General features: G+C 34.3%; 2 protein-coding genes across 2 annotated transcripts; both read right to left on the bottom strand.

Annotated features, from left to right (window-relative positions):
* Positions 1 to 848: 848 nt before the first annotated feature.
* Positions 849 to 2013, bottom strand: LOC112099666 (protein FAR1-RELATED SEQUENCE 5-like). Its single transcript, XM_024187085.1, has 2 exons — positions 1070 to 2013; positions 849 to 984 (listed from the first exon to the last, which is right to left on the bottom strand). Exons 1-2 carry the CDS (start codon positions 2011 to 2013, stop codon positions 849 to 851), a joined length of 1080 nt encoding a protein of 359 aa, XP_024042853.1.
* A 48-nt stretch (positions 2014 to 2061) lies between these two features.
* On the bottom strand, positions 2062 to 3191 carry LOC112099663 (protein FAR1-RELATED SEQUENCE 7-like). The gene is made up of 2 exons (XM_024187081.1): positions 2982 to 3191; positions 2062 to 2766 (listed from the first exon to the last, which is right to left on the bottom strand). The coding sequence occupies exons 1-2, from the start codon at positions 3189 to 3191 to the stop codon at positions 2062 to 2064; spliced, it is 915 nt and encodes a 304-aa protein (XP_024042849.1).
* Positions 3192 to 17569: the final 14378 nt, after the last annotated feature.

The raw sequence follows: 17569 nt of genomic DNA, 5'->3' as shown, positions 1-17569 counted from the left end.
GACAGCTACATTCCTTGGATTGGATTCTGCAGCCCCAATTGCCAAGACAATATGCAACACGTGAAGTTTCAAGACTTTCCAATCAACCGGGGCATTGGAGTTCCAAAGCAAAGGAATGGATATAACTGTGGGGTTTATGTGATAAACTATATGGACAGCCCAGAATTTATTCCGAAGAAATCATCAACTTTGGTACGACCATGCCAAACTTGTTTAATGGTTGAACTCAAAATTTTGTTAACTTCATAATTATATAAAACCTATTAATTATATGAAAGTAATATTAGTTTCCTTTCAAATTGACCAGTACACATCTGAGGATACACGGGGTAGGCTAGCCATTCAACTAATTAATTCTGCATTGAATCAAAATCGAGATAAATTGCTAGAACTAAGCAACGCACAGTTTGCGATTCATGCTGTAATGGTGAACCCTGTACCCTCTCAAGTGCAAAAACCATTTCACCAACAAAGCGGCAACATTCGTAAGAAGAAGAAAGTTAACACGAGAACGCGCGCTTAGATATCGAACCATACTAGGGAATGATTATACAAGTGATTGCATACTATTTTTTGTTGTAAGTTGTTTGAAACGCGTTGGGAGGTCATACCGTGACTTTTTTTGTCTTCTTGCTTACGATGGTTGTAAAATCAATTTTAATGGAGAATTATCTTTAAATTTATGACATGGTTATGTATTCTCGGCCGAGACATTATTTAACTATAATGAACATATGCATGTTAACAGTGTTCACATCTCATCATTTGATATTGAACTGGTTGTCATGTTGGTACATGATAGTGGAATTCAAATGGTAATACATATTGACTCATTTTAATGGCACTGCTTAATGAGGCCACCAATAAAAAACATTAGAAAATTGGTTGCTTGCATGACCTAACAATGTTGGATTGACACCAGCAAAGGCTCCAGGATTCTGGGTGCTTGATGAATCGAATGCGGTAAAACAATTTCCATCGACACTAAAATCAATACCACGAAAGTTATTTGCAATGAAATATCCAACAATGCAATAATTAAACGCATGATAAAGAACTTGGGACATACCTTAGTTGGGTGCTATCATTCCCTTGAATAGGACAAGTTCGTGCTGTATGCCCAACCTGACGACAGTTTCCACACTTTCTACAGCTTTCTGCTACACATTTCGCTTTAGACATAGCGCCCTTGGTCTTTACAACTGCAGGATTACGAAGTTTTGTTCCCATCCGCAATTTTTTATTTGGGAGACCGTCTTGTTCAGATTGTTGTTCATAAGTTAATGTTAGCCGATTGATTTCTAACAACGCATTTTCATAGGCTTCAACATTTTTTGCTGCATTGTAGCACATTTTATTGCAAGCTGCAGACAATGCACTAAATCTAGCCACCTCTAAAACATCGGTGTCAACTTCTGGTTTTGTGGTCCTGCAAGTATTATGCTCCTTTGCTTTTTTTGTCCATCTATTAAGAACCATATTGTCAGGAATCTTTGCAATTTGTTCCACTTTCAAGACATGAAACATATGCCTACAAGGAAGCCCAACGGACTCCATCATTTGACAAGAACACTGTATGTGGTTTTCTTGTAGATTGTGGATGACATTCCAATATGTTGTTGGTGTCCCAAATTCAGTCACTGTGTACAAAGCAGCATCGACAGCTTTGACAGTTTTTACTTCGATGACCGCTCCTTCTCGCAGTATCTCATCTCTAACCTTCGAAAAAACTCTTAATGGGAACAATTGTGCAGCATGTTTCTCCAGGCTCTGTAAGTGCGTTTTTAAGACAGGAGTACTGTATTTGGTTTTGAACTCATCGGATGTTTCTGTGGTACGAATATTACGGAGAGCACGATCGATTTGTCGCACAAACTCATACAATTTTAGTTTATGTTGGACAAATCGGCTAAGATATGCATTCATACTTTCATATCGTTGAGTGCTTTGCATACCAGCAAAGAATGTTCCTCTAAGATAAGCTTCCGCCCAATTGCACCGCTTCGAATACATTTTCTGTACCCATGCATGATGTTCAAGTGCGAATTCAGCCACTACCGCTCACCATTGGGTTTCAAATTCAGCTACTGTCATAAGCGTCAACATCAAATCACGAAATTTTCTCGTAAAGTCCTCGTTCTTCAAATTAGCCTTCGCATTGCGCTCGAGATGCCAACAACAAAGACGATGGATGTACCCGGTAAACACTGTCTTTATTGCCTTTGACATTGCCTTATCACCATCAGTAATTACAGACACGGGCTTTTGGTTGCCCATAGTGGATAGGAAAGTTTGCAGCAACCACGTGTATGAGTCAATTGTCTCATCTGCGAGCAAAAAAAAACCGAAGACCGTTGTTCTGAAGTGATGGTTTGTTCCGACAAGTGTAACGAGGGGTTTATGATATGTATTAGTCTTATACGTTGCATCGAATGCCAACACATCACCAAAACACTGATAGTCATAACGAGCTACACAATCAGCCCAAAACAAATTTCGTAGTCTATTTTCATCATCTAGTGTGTACTCAAAGCAAAGCCCAGGGTCATGTTCAGATTTTGCTGCAAAGTATGCTATAGTTGTGTCTGAGTCAGAATCTCCAACCTCGGCACGAGTGGAAGCATCTAGCGTGTTTTGCATGTCTTTGCGTGTGAACTTTAGGTTTTGAGGCCCCTCTACCTGATCGGCCATGTAATCCATGAATTGGCAAGTTTTCACACCAACATGCCTTAATGCCTTTGCTTGCGCAAGTTCTGCATCAATAACCTTTTGATGTGAACGAATGAGATGAACTTCATTAGTAGAAGCCAAATGATGGTTGTGCTCAGGCCTGAATTCTTTGGCGATATATTTACCAACTGAATCATCGTAATTTACTCGAAATGATGCTCGACACCGGTTCGTGTTATAGGTCGTGGTTCTCGCACCCTACTGCAGTTTTGAGATTGTCTTTCATCTCTTACCCCTTCGAAATGACAAACCCAACGTCGAATTGTGATTTGTCCAGACTTTTTTCCGCGCCGCATATCATCTTTCTTAACACCAAAACCAAGCATTCGGGCATAATTGTTATACCACAGTTCTGCATCCTCTACTGAGTCGAAATGATTGCCAGGTACGTCCGATGCCTGTAAACCAACCTTTGGAGCAATGGATATTCCTAGGTTGTTGGAACTATGTGGGCTACTCATATTTAACCCCTGTTCAACCAAAACTTTGTTAATAACATAATTCACACCCTTTATGTTAATAATTTAATATAATAATATTTATGAAACCATTTATGGGAGCACAAATCTACTACTTAAATTACAGCACATACCTTTGTTGGAGAGAAACTTAACTTATGAAAAGTTGAAAACTAGGCACCATAGATGTTGAACGAGATTTTAGAACATAGCATTTGGGACTATGTTTTGGAGTGACTGTGTTTTTTGTGAAGAAGTCTTGGACATGAGCCTTAGGATAATCCCTCATTAATGGAGGGAAGGTGAGTTTTTTTTTCATCATATTTATTGCAAACCTAACCAACCAAAACTTTATACAGGACATGCAACATGTAACGTTAAACATGCAACCGGAAATTGGAAATAGACGTTGATGCTTGCTGAAATCATAAAATCGGAAGACCGGATTCGCGTGACATGCTAGCTGTTAACAACCGGATAACCGGTTAGGAAATCCGGTTATCCGGATTCGATTGACATGCTTGCTGTCAACAACCGGATAACCGGTTGTGAAATCCGATTATCCGAATTCAATTGACATGCTTGCTGTCAACAACCGGATAACCGGTTGTGAAATCTGGTTATCCGGATTCGATTGACATGTTTGCTGTCAACAACCGGATAACCGGTTGTGAAATTTGGTTATCCGGATTTGCGTGACAGCAAGAGACATGCTTGCTGTCAACAACCGGATAACCGGTTGTGAAATCCAGTTATCCGTATTCGAGGGACATGATTGCTGTGAAGTATTAACAATGCCATTAAAGTATTAACTTTTCTTTATCTTTCTTTTTTTTATTTGGACTGTGATTGGTCTCATTTTTTAGAGGGATTATATTATAATAATATATGCACATACGAATACCTAAATGTAAATGACACATGCATGTAGAAAAGAGAGTGAGAGCGAGCCAATGTATATGAATTGTATGAAGAGGAGGTTAAATCCAATTGTTTAATTTTAATAATAATATACGCACATACGATTGTCTTTGTGCTTTTAGCACAATATATAATTCATAAAATTTAAATCCAGTTATTTCTTAGAGTTTTAGAAATATTACTAAATAAATATTGAATATTGCTATTAGGAAGACAAAAGATTAAGCCCATTTAATTTGATCAGTCTTGTGCGTAGAAAAAAAAAATACAAACAAAAAAGTGTCTGACTAACGAGTGAATAGATAAATAATGCACCAAAACCAAACAAGAAGAAGTCACTAATAAAGGAATGTTATAGAAAAGTGTTTCCAAAGCAAACTGCATGTGTTTTGAATTTGTCTTTGGAGAACACTATTAGCCAGTCGTGATTCCATCCACTTTCTTGGATGGATAATTGTGCATCCATATGATCTAGGCATGTTGGTTTGGACTGAACTAGTTTTTAATAATCCATATATCTGAGGAGGACAAAGTATCACAGTAAGACAAGGAAATACCAATAGCTATTAACTAATTACCAAGCAAACTGACAAGAACCAAGTTGGTGGATGAAGAGCATTTCAATAAAAAAAATATTTTCCTCTGGGATAGTGTTGACAAGACTAAAATGGTTTCACGTAGCCAAGCAATAATATTAGCCGCAAGATGTACTCTAAATAATAGAAGATTAAAGCAATAATATTAGCTCTTTGTAAGTTCCAACTTTCATTTTGTTTAATAATATATATCTATTTTTATTTTTAGCTTTTCTTAAAGTGGTGTCGTTAATCTATTTTTACATGGGAACGTGGAATACTACTTTGACTTTTCAACTCATTCATATTTTTTTTTGAAGATTTTTTTAATATTAGATATTACTTTAAAGAATCAAAAACGGACTTTCAAGCCAATCAACAAAATCAATACACACTGCTACTGCAATTGCTTTGCCTTAACTCTGTCTGAATGTGAAAGCATAAAAGTTCTTCTAAAAAAATCTTAATGTAAATTTGGCAAATAAGAAAAGAGAAATTATTATAGCTAGATTTTGAGTTTTGAAACCCAAGTAAAATGCATTTCACTTATTTAGGCTTGAATTTTCTTATTTACATACTAACCATATTCCACTGAAGCACTTCCAAAAAGCCGGGACAAAATTTAAATTACATAATATTAGTATACCTGAAGGAGATGTTTTATTCAGTCTTCACTTTCCTTTTTCAGACACGAAGTTGTCCGCATTTCTTTGTCCCTCCACCGCCGGCCTTCGAATCAAGATCTAGGAGCATATTATCACAATTACTCTTCATAAATCTTATTGCACATGAATCCCTTAAACAAATAAGCATCCAAAGAACACTAGTCTGAGAAAGAGCACTAATAATCCCAATGGAAACAAATCATAATCTCTAAGAAGTAATGTTTGTTTCACAATCACGATGATTTGCTTTATGGGGAGTAATGTCCAAATATCATGAAATTTTTTGTGATAGTCAAATCAACCAAAATGGAGTAAAACAATTGGCTTATTCTTATTATGATGCACCAAAACAACATGGTGGTTGGGATGAACTCGAGAGTCTGCATGAAAGAAGATGTTCCCGATAACTGAATGCACATGACTGAATTAATATCCCCAATAATCATTCCGGATTTCATCATCAAACTTCTTTCCTTAGCTCTGGATGCTTCTCAAAGTATTCATCAGCAGTCATTGTGCTGATCTTTCTCTGTTAATTTAGTAAGCAACAATATAAGAATTAAACAATGGGAAGAAACAAGAAGCGACACAAGTAATTTTATCTCACTTTCATTTCTTGAACTTAGCGATCTCTATTTCTAATCTTTCAGACTTCTTAAGACAAACTATGACTATGAACTAGCACCCTACACACGGATCCTCTATTCAATTGGAACCCGGCAACATGGACATGTAGCTTTCCCTTTCTTTCCATAATTTTCACTGCAACTGGCACACAAAACTTGGTACGCACATGGCAAGAAAACAATTGAAACTTCATCTTTCAAACAAATTATGCATTCCCTATCACAGTTGGTTTTTTCTGATCTCAGCCGAGTGAGGCAGTTTGCTGTTTTTTCTTGGAGACGAAACCGGATAGCCGGTTATTCAAACCGGAAATCCGGATTTGCATGGGTAGGTCACTGCCCACAACCGGTTAGCCGGTTAATAATTTCTGGATAGCCGGATTCGCGAGTATATAAACTGTTCATCTCCTCCTTTATCTTTCGGTAAACCGGTTAGCTATCTCTCTCTAAAACCGATTATTCCTCTCTCGTTTTCTCTCCAAAATCCATCATTTTCACATGTTTTTTATGCAAATGGATCCATGAAACTTGTTTCCTATCCGTTCTTGTATCCAAAATCATCCTTCAAACCCTTTTTTAACCTCAAAATCAATAGATTCGAAATCAATTCTAGGGTTTAAGCCGAAACTTCTCTCTCTAGATTTCTCCCTCTGAAGCCGTTTTTAATCGAAATTGCTTCTCAAAATCTCTTTCCATCCTTATTATCTGCCCTCTCATTGATTTATTTCACTTCAAATCAAACAAATTCACCATGTCAAGCTCACGGCCGGTTCGAAGAAAAGGCAAAGAACCGGTTCAACATACCAACCGGTCACACCAAGCAGGGGGCACATCCAATAAATCCAATAAATCCAACTTTGAGGCCACACACTTTCAGAACCACAAACATCTAGCCAAATAATTTCACCAACAGTTCATGACTCGTGAGGTACTCCAAACCTTTTTTATTTTACCAAATTGGTTGAATAATCTTAGTATTAGCAATAGAACTTTATTGCAATTGTTGGAAGATATTGGTTGGCTTAATGCAATTGTTTTTTAGGAAAATGTATATCCCGACTTGGTGAAAGTGTTTTACTCAAATATGGATTGTTCCGCGAAGAAAGAGAATTGAGTAATCACCACGGTTGGAGGAGTTTCGATTGAGTTTGATGATTCGGAGTTGAACTCTATCCTAGGAACTTTCGATGATGGCCTAGAAATTTTTTCACCTAGGAAACCTCCTGATATTGATGATTATGTTCATATTGATGCTGTTAAGAATATATGTCGTCGTATTGACCTTTCAGATGATTATTGTACTATCCATTTTCGCACCCAATGTCTTTGTCTTCAAACTCGGATATTACTTCGTTTTATTCAGAGTATTGTGCTTCCTAGATTAGGCCATTTGGATGAGATTTCTCATATGGATGTTGCCTTGATTGATTGTATTCTTAGACATCGTCCAGTCGACTTAGGATACACTATTGTCCGAAACATGCTTAGTATACCTAAGTTGATTACTCGTTCCCTTCCGTATGGTCATTTCATCACCCGAATCCTCAAATACTTTAGCGTCCCTATCTAAGAACCATCATGTAGGCCGTCTAAGAGCATTGGGGATGAGGCTGTTAGTTCTTTAGGTTTTGAGTGTCGTAATGGCACTTGGGTAAAAGTCACGGATAATAAGTTCACCTTTCTTGCTCCAAGTGATGATCGGCCACTTAATGCTGTGGTTCCAGCCCATCAACTACCTATTTTTGCGCTTTCATTTCGGGGCCAGCGTAGACGTCGAGCTCCTTCAGTATCTCCCTCTGCTCCTACAGCCTCTGCACCTGCTTTACCACATCCCGAGCATCCTACTTCTGAAGAAGTTACTCTTCAGCAGCAGCAGCAGCAGCTTATTCATGGACAGCGCCTCCTCTTTGAGCACTTTGGCATTCCATATCCGTATCCACCTCCATCACCACCATCCTCACCACCTCAGTAGTCTCTTATGCTTGTATTTGGACATACCTACATTTCATTATAATTTTGGATTATGTATTTGTTTTGAATGACATGGATTTGTTTTGATTGTTTGATATTTCATGGATAATATGTTATTCCGTATGCTTTGGATATTTTTGGACTAATGTGCTGTATTGAGATTTCGATAACAAACCACATGTGTTGATTAAATAAAGATTTATGCATTGTGCTTTAACAATAAGAATATGTTTTTATGGAGTTAAGTTGTTTTTCATAATCTTTGATTTTAATAAATTATTGTTTTGAATTTTGGATTTGGACCTATTTCAAAATATTTAAATGTTTTGGGTCATTCCATAATTTCTCATTTTTTGGATCATATCTTAATTTCAGAAAGTTTTGAGTTTAATAAAGTAATAATTAGAAATTCTAAAATTGGACCAATTTGAAAAATTTTATAACGTTTTGGATCATAACATAGTTTTATACAGTTTTGAGGTTAAACTGTATTTTTAAAATAGAATTCATTTAACACTTCACGTAGAATATACAACTTATCACGTAAAGTTTGCAACTTCGACGTCAAACATGAAACGGACGAGAATATTTTGGAATATTCTTTATTTTAGCTTTATCCAAAACTTGCAACATTGCACGTCAAACATGAAATCCCACCATCAGACATGCAACAACTGACGTTAAATATGAAACTTGCAACACTTTACGTGAAATATACGACTTATCACGTCAAGTTCGCAACATGGACATCAAACATGAAACGGGGGAGAATATTCGAGAATATTCGAGAATATTCTTTATTTTGGCTTTATTCAAGACATGCAACATCTAACGTCAAACATGCAATCGCGACGTCGGATATGCAACAACTAACGTTAAACATGAAACTTGCAACACTTCATGTAAAATATACGACTTATCATGTCAAGTTCACAACATGGACGTCAAACATGAAACAGACGAGAATATTCGAGAATATTCTTTATTTTGGCTTTATCCAAAACTTGCAACATCATACGTCAAACATGAAATCCGACCGTCACACATGCAACAACTGATGTTAAACATGAAACTTGCAACACTTTACGCGAAATATGCAACTTATCACGTAAAGTTCGCAACTTCGACGTCAAACATGAAACAGACGAGAATATTACGGAATATTCTTTATTTTGGCTTTATCCAAAACATGCAACTTCTTACGTCAAACATGAAATCGAGACGTCGGACATGCAATAACTAACGTTAAACATGCAACTTGCAATGCTTTACGCGAAATATGAAACTCATAACGTAAAGTTCACAATTTCGACGTCAAACATGAAACGAACGAGAATATTCTGAAATATTCTTTATTTTGGCTTTATTCAAGACATGCAACAACTTACGTCAAACATGCAACCGTGACGTCCGACATGCAACAACGGATGTTAAACATGAAACTTGCAACACTTCACGCGAAATATGCAACTTATCACGTATAGTTCGCAACTTCGACGTCAAACATGAAACGGACGAGAATATTCGGGAATATTCTTTATTTTGGCTTTATTCAAAACATGCAACATCGTACGTCAAACATAAAATCCAACAGTCGAAAATGCAACAACTGACGTTAAATATGAAACTTGCAACACTTCACGTGAAATATGCAACTTACCACGTAAAGTTCGCAACTTCGACGTCAAACATGAAACGGACGAGAATATTCGCGAATATTCTTTATTTTAGCTTTATTCAATACATGCAACAACTTACGTTAAACATGCAATCGAGACGTCGGACATGCAACAACTGACGTTAAAACTGAAATACTATTTTTTTTTCATTTTTAATTTCTTTATTTTTTGCCATTTTATTTAATTATATTATATTGTATTATAGGGTTTGTATTATATTATTTAATTTCTTTATCTTTTGCTATTAATTATATTATAAAAAATTATTTTTGACATTTTATTTAATTTTATTTAATTTTTTTCATTTTTATATTGTATTTTTAATATATATTGTTTTAAAAATATGGTGCAACCGATTTGTTAACCGGCTGCACCAAGTCTTTGGCTGCCAAATGGCAGCCAAAGACAGCTGGGCTCTCTTTTTTAGAGCCCGGCATGGTGCCGGGTACAATGCCAACGACATTGTAGCCAAACCCTTTTTGTACAAGCAAACTGCTCAGTTTTATATCATAACAGTTGGTATCTCGCGTTCTTGAGCAGAGAAGTACGATAATATTTACCATTAGAATCCGCTATCAACTCTGTTAAATATTTTTGTTTCATGATTTGTGTCAGTGTCTTCATCTTGTACGTGCTTTGAATTTTCTTAAAATCGAACTCGTATCCAGAAAATGGAAACCCATTACAATAAAATCAGTTTACATAAAAATATAATGATAGACATACGGCAATAAAAGTAAAAAGAAACGGAAACCAGGCTGCTGATGGCTGGAAGGAGGTGTACCAATCAAATTTTCTAGTAGACGACAATGTCGGTTTAGAGATATAGAACACACTGTGTCGTCATCCACTTACGACGACATGTCGATTGGCTTGTATAGTTTCGCATACGGCGTCCAACTCACGACGGTTACATGCAAGAACGTGTTCATCACATGCAATCGCTTAACACGTGAGCGTTAAACAACAAAGTTATGTAAGGCTGCAAAGAGCGGACTTGGGTATTTAGGATAAGCATGAGTGTCGGGCTTGGGTCGGATTTTAACTTTTATTTATTTTTAAATCTTTTTAAATTATTGTAAATTTAAAATGATTTAATAATCAATACGTAATTATAATCATAAATAAAATAAAGAAAATAAATATTTCAAAGTAAAATAATAATTAAAGCAAATAAAAGCTTAGAAATTTAATTTTTTTAAAACTCGATTTCCTAATTCAAGCACTTTCTTAATAAATTAACGCATAAGAGAGAGTTTAGTATTAGAATTTTAGTTTTTTTGAATCATTATTGATTTATAAATTAAGAATTTAAATTTTCTTTTTTTATTTTATTTTTCAATTTTAATTATACTATTCTAATTTATAAATCTATTTTTTTTTAAAATAGTGGGCTTAGGCCTAGCCTGAGCTTTTTTTCTTGAGCCCTTATTTTGAACCTTATGCGTGTGGGCCAGGCCGAAACTCGCAGGCCTTGGCTGGGCTAGGCTGACTCAGGTTTTTTTTCCCACCCTAGAGTTACGGTGTCATAATTAAAGAAATTGAGTGGCTCACGTGCAAGGCACCTAACTCGTTAACCAGTCGTTAAACCCTGTTAAAAAGAATGGGAAGCATATGACTTTTAATAACTACAAACCTAGATTTGGCTAACAAGTGAGGTGACTTGTGTGATTTAATTTGTCATTGTATATAAAGTAATTGTAATACCCCAATTTAAACCTTTTTATTTCTTAGTGATCTTTGTACCCCAATATAAAGCAAATAAGACACCTTTTCTTTCCTGTTGGGTTCAATTATTCCATGTGAGCCAACTACCCATGTTGAGAAGATGAGCGACTTTTAAGGGGAATAAAACTGTCTATCTCCTGAAGGGTATAAAAGATAACAATGGACACTAGGGGGCAAGGGAAGACGGAATAAAAAAAGAAAATTAATCTTCCATTGCAGAGAAAGAGAGAACATTTATGTGATTTCATCTTTTTTTTTTTGTGCTGTTCTGCTTGAGTTATTTCCCTTCCATAATCTACTCCTAATCTAACTTAAGCATCGGAGGGTTCTCGCCGGAACCGCCATCGGCGAGTCGTGATTGGTTTCTATGGTTTTCAGGTAGCAAATTTGAAGTTCATATCAATATTCAAGTTTGGTTCGTACTAGTTTTCCACCCAAAACAAATTCATCTGTTGAGGTCATTTTTTGGCATTAACATCTTGGCGTCGTTTGTGGGGAATGGTACAAAAAGTCATAAGAAAATGATGAGATTCATTGGATAGGAAATAGGAGGGGAGTATAACAAATTTTTGTTGGCAAGTATAGCTCGAAAGAACACTTCTCAGAGGTGAGAGTTAGGTTTGGTTTCAATTTAATTATTTAGTATAAATGAAACTAAAGAGCATGAATTATAGATTAATCATTGTTTTATTATTTGTTGATTATGATGGTGTTTCTCAATTCTGAGATGATTGAACTACTTATGCAATTGCTTTTCAAATAAATGCTAATTAGCCAAAATTATTTTATTTGATTGAGAAACAGCTAAGAATTGAGGAGAAATCAAATCACCGATAAGATTAATAGCAATGAATTAATGGGTTAATTTGATTGGACCCTCGTTCATTGAAAGGTTTGGCATTCGGGATGGTTTGGCATTACTCATTGGGTTCAAAAGCTTAGCATCTTGCTATGTACTAACCAATCTAGTCTTGTAGTTGTGGCTTTGGCACAAGAGGTGTTTGATAAAATATCTCAGGGTGTAAGAATTGTTCTGTGACTTTATTTAAAACAATTGATTAAGATGATTTCTAAAGGTCACGACAAAAGTATTAGAAGATAGCCAAAAAGCAATATTAAGGATGTCCTAGCAACATAAAAAAGGGAAGTAGTTGTGGCAAAACAAGAATTGCAAAAAAATGGTCCTACAGGAATCGTAAACTGGTATATGACCAAGAGATTCTTACATTAATTATTATTTCCAACAAACCTTACATTTTTTTTAATGCTACAAGTCAGTAAATGAAGTAATAGGTTAAATAAAGAGTGAAAGCTTCAATGATCTTGTTCCTGCTAGATAGATTTTATTTATTAATTTTTTATCTCACTTGCAAATCAAAATGGGTTGGCACCATGCAAACTCGAAACTACACATATGCTTGGAATCCCTGTACATTTTCCCTTTTTATTTCTTCTTTCAAAATTATATGTCTTGTTTAAAAAGAATTGACCAGGAAAATTTTAGTGGCAAGAAATTTCCTATTAAAAAATATGAGGAAGGGATTAAAGGGAGAAGCTATAAAGAAAAAGCTTGTGGTTGTTCTTCGGGATTCACTTCAAGCCTGCATGGATATCATGAATCCATTAAATTTACATTTATGGGAAGAAGAGAATCAAAGCCAAGACTGTGATCCTCAAGAAATCACTCTTCGCAAAGACTCCAATCAGGTGCATTTGTTCTAAACTTCAATTCCTCAGGTAATATTTTCACTTAAAGTTTGCCTTTTGGTTTGAGACCTCTACTAGATTAAATTATAATACTGATTGGTCATTTATCGATAAAAATTTGGTAAAACTCTGGCTGTACAGCTTTTTATCAATCTTAATTTTGCATGTAATTCGTAAGAGCTATAGTAAAAAAAGGTATGGTATGATATCTTTGAGAGTATAACTATTTTTTAGAACTGATTTATGTTTGCAACACTGAAATTACCAAAAATGCATGAAATGAAGCTACCTTTAATTTTGTGATAATTGCTTGTTGAACATGCCGTGTGGTTATCCTCGCAAGTTATGGCATATACAAGTTAGTATATGCTTACTACATGTTGATGAAAATAGCTGAGAGAAGTTAATAGACAACAAAGTACTGCCTCAGGTGAATTTGTTCTAGATTTTAACTCCATGGATTATATTTTCACTTAAAGGCTATTGGTTAGTTGTTTTGAAATCTCTACTAGACTAATTTATGATATTGGTTGGTCAATTTATTTTCCTTGTTTTTATAAAAATGGGTAAACTCTAGCTCTACAATTTTTATCAATCTTGTTTTTGCATTAGAGCTGTATTAACAAAAGGCTCAACATGATATCTGAAAGATGACCATTTTAGAGAACTGATTTAGGTTGTTAATCTAAATCCTAAATGCGTGAAATTATTTTGTCTTTAACAATATAGTATCTGAATGTCTGGAACTTGTGTTAGGCAATATAGCGATTGCATACTATGGTCAAACATGTAAATTTGTTTGCTCAAGAGAACTCTGCCATAAGCCAAGACTAAAATCCAGGTTCTGCTTCAATTTATTTAATATAAGCACGAAACTATTTGAAGAGCTATATATATATATATTTGCTCAACTACTACTTTCGCATGGGAAAATTTAGATATTAGCTATATTTGTTTTCTTGAAATGATGGCTCTAGTTCACATTGCATAATTTTCAATAACTGTTGAAAAGTGTTAGAAGTATGAGAAGGAAATAGCACAAATTGGTTAAGGCCAAGTGTTGGCCATGATTGATTTTAATCGTGTCTTTGGACAAAAAATCCTCATAGTCAACTAAGGATAGAAAAGCATATTGTTTATATATGGTTTGACTATAAAGCATTTTCTTAACAAGGCTGAAATTTCTTTCTAGTTTTATCGATATTTCTTGGGTTATGTTACTACATGAATTATACTACGAGGTGTTGCCGTAAAGTTTTTGATGCAAAGCCAAGCTCATGAGCTGTTGGTGAAATGAATTTTTCTTATAAAAAATATCAAATACTACAAGCCCCTTGATCATGTGCATTTTTTCTAATTCTTAATTTCGTAGATTATCTTTCAAATTCAAGTTATAACCTAACCTTGAAATGCCTACCAGTTTCGGTTTTTATTCATTGTGATAATGCATGTGTAAATTTGTTAGTCTCGTACGCACCAACAACATGATCAGATGCTATTAATCCTTGGACAATGTGCTATAAATCTTTGCTAGGAGCGAGTTTGATATTTAAAGCAAAATTATATTTTCAAAGGTAAAAATATACCGTGAGGAAATAGTGAACTTCATGGTGATATGCTTATCACCTACCAATTCACTAACCATGATTTATTAGTTTAATTTTGTTAAGGTTACTTCCAGGTTGTGCCTAAAACTCTATCCAACTGTCAACTGGGTGTGCTTTGTCCAAAGTATTGCAATTTCATGGTATTTCTTATCGAATACTTTTGAAGAGTCAAATGGAATCAGTTATCGTGTGAGGGAGACATTGTCACATAGTATTTGAATATTTTGTGAATTATTTATTTACAGGGTACATCTACTTGTGATATTTTTCAATAATTGCCTCTGTCTGAAGTTCGAAGAATTGGTTATAAAGCATAAGTTTTCGGAATTGGAGATGTCATTGTTAATAAAGCATCCCTATTCCTCAATTAACTTTTCTGGGATTGCATATTTTACTGAAATTACTTAAATTAAATGCTTGAAATAAAGATACCTTTAATTTTATGATAGTTGATAAAAGTTCTAGAACTTATTGAACATGCCGTGTGGTTATTCTCATAAGTTATGGCATATACTAGTTAGTTTTACATATGCTTACAACATATTTGATTTTTCTCAACACTGATTCTTGTCCACTTCGACTTCTGCATTTGATTCTATAATTTAACACTTCTAGAAAAATGGACTTTACTGACACTTCGTTACTGACACTTTGTAAAAAGTGTCAATAATTATGTACATATGTACTATTTTTCACTTTTGACAAATATGAATCACAAATTATTGATATTAGTGTGTCAGTAAATTCAACATCAAAGATCACTGACACTAAAGTATCAAAGATAAAAAAATTCATAAAAATTTGTTTTAGCTCCAACTCGAACCTGAGAGCTCTAAGGTTTAAAGCTTTAATGTTTGGAGCACAGACCATCAAATCTCGTTGAATCAAAGTCATAATAATATTTAAATTATTAAAAAATGAAAATTTAAATAACGATAACACAAAACCCACACTTAATGACTTTTCCCCATCTACCCAGACTGTATCGACTATCTCTATCTTACATTTATCGTTCTCTTTCTGTTTTGTTTTTCTCTTCTCGATCTCTTCTGTTTTGCATTATCCATTTACAAATTAAATTCAATTAATTTAGATAGATAATGAAAAGTTAAAACTCTGCTTCATTTTTCCATTTTCCCCAAATTGAAAAACAAACCAAAACCCTAATCGCTTGTTATTGAAAGGGTTTTTTCTCCAACTAAACCATCCAGTTCCTATACTGGGCAAGCAAGTAAAAGCCGTTGACAAGGGGTGAAGTGGCACCATCGATTGCATATTCAAGTAATCTCATTCTCCCTTACAAGTTAAGTCTAGAGAAAGAACAATAGAGGAGGTTATCAGCTGGTAAAGGCTGAATATTTTATTTTTTTGGGCAATTTAATTAATGGGTTTGTTTTAATTTGGCTTATAAATAATATTTTTTAATTTTAATTTTTGGGTTGTTTCAGATGTTTAGAAATTGAACAGTAGTGCGACTCTGGTGGGTTTTGTTTTCCAAATCTTTTTTTCTTTTATTTAATTGTAACTTGAAATTTTTGTTCTTATTTTTCTATATCTTCACTCACATGCAGTCCACAAATACAGGCATTTTAAGTGGTGCATTACTTAAACTCAAAACACTCTCTGCTGCAACTCTGTTTTTTCTGCCACATTTGAGGTTAGTTTAAAACTTTTGTGCATGTGATTTACTGTCATTATTATTTAAAATTAAGAAAGTGCATTTTGTTTATTTTCTGAAATAAACTGTTAGCTCCGTTTCTTAACTTTGATTAATAAGTTAAAACTTTTGTGCATGTGATTTATTGTCATTATTATTTAAAATTAAGAAAGTGCATTTTGTTTATTTTCTGAAATAAACTGTTAGCTCCGTTTCTTAACTTTGATTAATAAGTTAGTTGATTTTGAATGTACTAAAATGTGAAATTTCATTTTAGCTTTTGCCTTTCTGATTAGGAGATGATTGTTTGGGTATTATATTGGCTGAAAGACTGTGTATTTAGTGGTTACGAACTATTTACATCTCTGTTTCATGTGAAGAGAGACAAATTTTGTTATATAATCCTACTAGTTTATTTATTCTATTTTGGTTGGAAGATTTGTAATAGAGACAATGACTATGATATGAATTAATTAAGTTCGTGGTTGTGAGTATTTTGAGATTGTATAAAGTTGATGATTTGTGTTTGATTCAAGAAAGAAATGCTTGTTTTAAGGTAGTTCTGCATGTTGTATTTGAAGTTAAAAAGTGATTTATAGAATCTTAAAAATGGCTTGCAAAGTGGTATGTTGTATTTGAAGTTAAAAAGTGATTTATAGAATCTTAAAAATGGCTTGCAAAGTGGTATGAAGACATTATTTATTTGAACTCTTAACTTTTGTTAGTTGCTTGACTTATAAATTAGTTCAACTACTTAAAAAGCCATTAGCGCCCATCTTACCTATTAATCTCCTATTTAAGTTTCAAAGCTTCTTTTGTTTCAATTTTAGGATTTTGTCTAAATTATTATTACAATTAATGATTTATAGGGGCTATTAGTGATTTTCCAGAATTATGAGTTTATTATTACAACTATAATCATAATAACATTGAACATTAAATTAATCATGCAATTTAATTAAACTTAAACTGACATTACGTATGTGAACAGGTAAAATATTTGAAATGGACAGAACTTGGATAACTTGTGATAGATTGTCTGTAGAGTATCGTTCTGGAGTTGCTGATTTCTTAGATTTTGCCATTTTGAATGTTGAAAACCGAATGTCAATTAGATGTCCTTGCACCTTTTGCTGTAATATGGAGTTTCATACTCCTCAATAAGTGAAGGATCATTTATTTGAAAAATGTTTTCTCTCAAGATATATTGTTTGGACTTGGCATGGTGAGACTGACTCTAAATCT

Source organism: Citrus clementina, unplaced genomic scaffold, assembly GCF_000493195.1.
Source record: "Citrus clementina cultivar Clemenules unplaced genomic scaffold, Citrus_clementina_v1.0 scaffold_9, whole genome shotgun sequence".
Lineage (NCBI taxonomy): Eukaryota > Viridiplantae > Streptophyta > Magnoliopsida > Sapindales > Rutaceae > Citrus > Citrus x clementina.
The sequence above is the reverse complement of the archived record's forward strand: the minus strand, read 5'-3'. Positions and strand labels throughout refer to the sequence as shown.

What these genes read in the sequence shown, in the direction of transcription:
- LOC112099666 (XM_024187085.1), bottom strand. Translation starts at nt 2,013, where the DNA reads ATGTATTCGAAGCGGTGCAATTGGGCGGAAGCTTATCTTAGAGGAACA. An exon ending in AATGATAGCACCCAACTAAG is followed by an intron (nt 985 to 1,069) that starts GTATGTCCCAAG and finishes TATTGATTTTAG; the next exon opens with TGTCGATGGAAATTGTTTTA.
- LOC112099663 (XM_024187081.1), bottom strand. Translation starts at nt 3,191, where the DNA reads ATGAGTAGCCCACATAGTTCCAACAACCTAGGAATATCCATTGCTCCA. An exon ending in AAATCACAATTCGACGTTGG is followed by an intron (nt 2,767 to 2,981) that starts GTTTGTCATTTC and finishes TCACATCAAAAG; the next exon opens with GTTATTGATGCAGAACTTGC.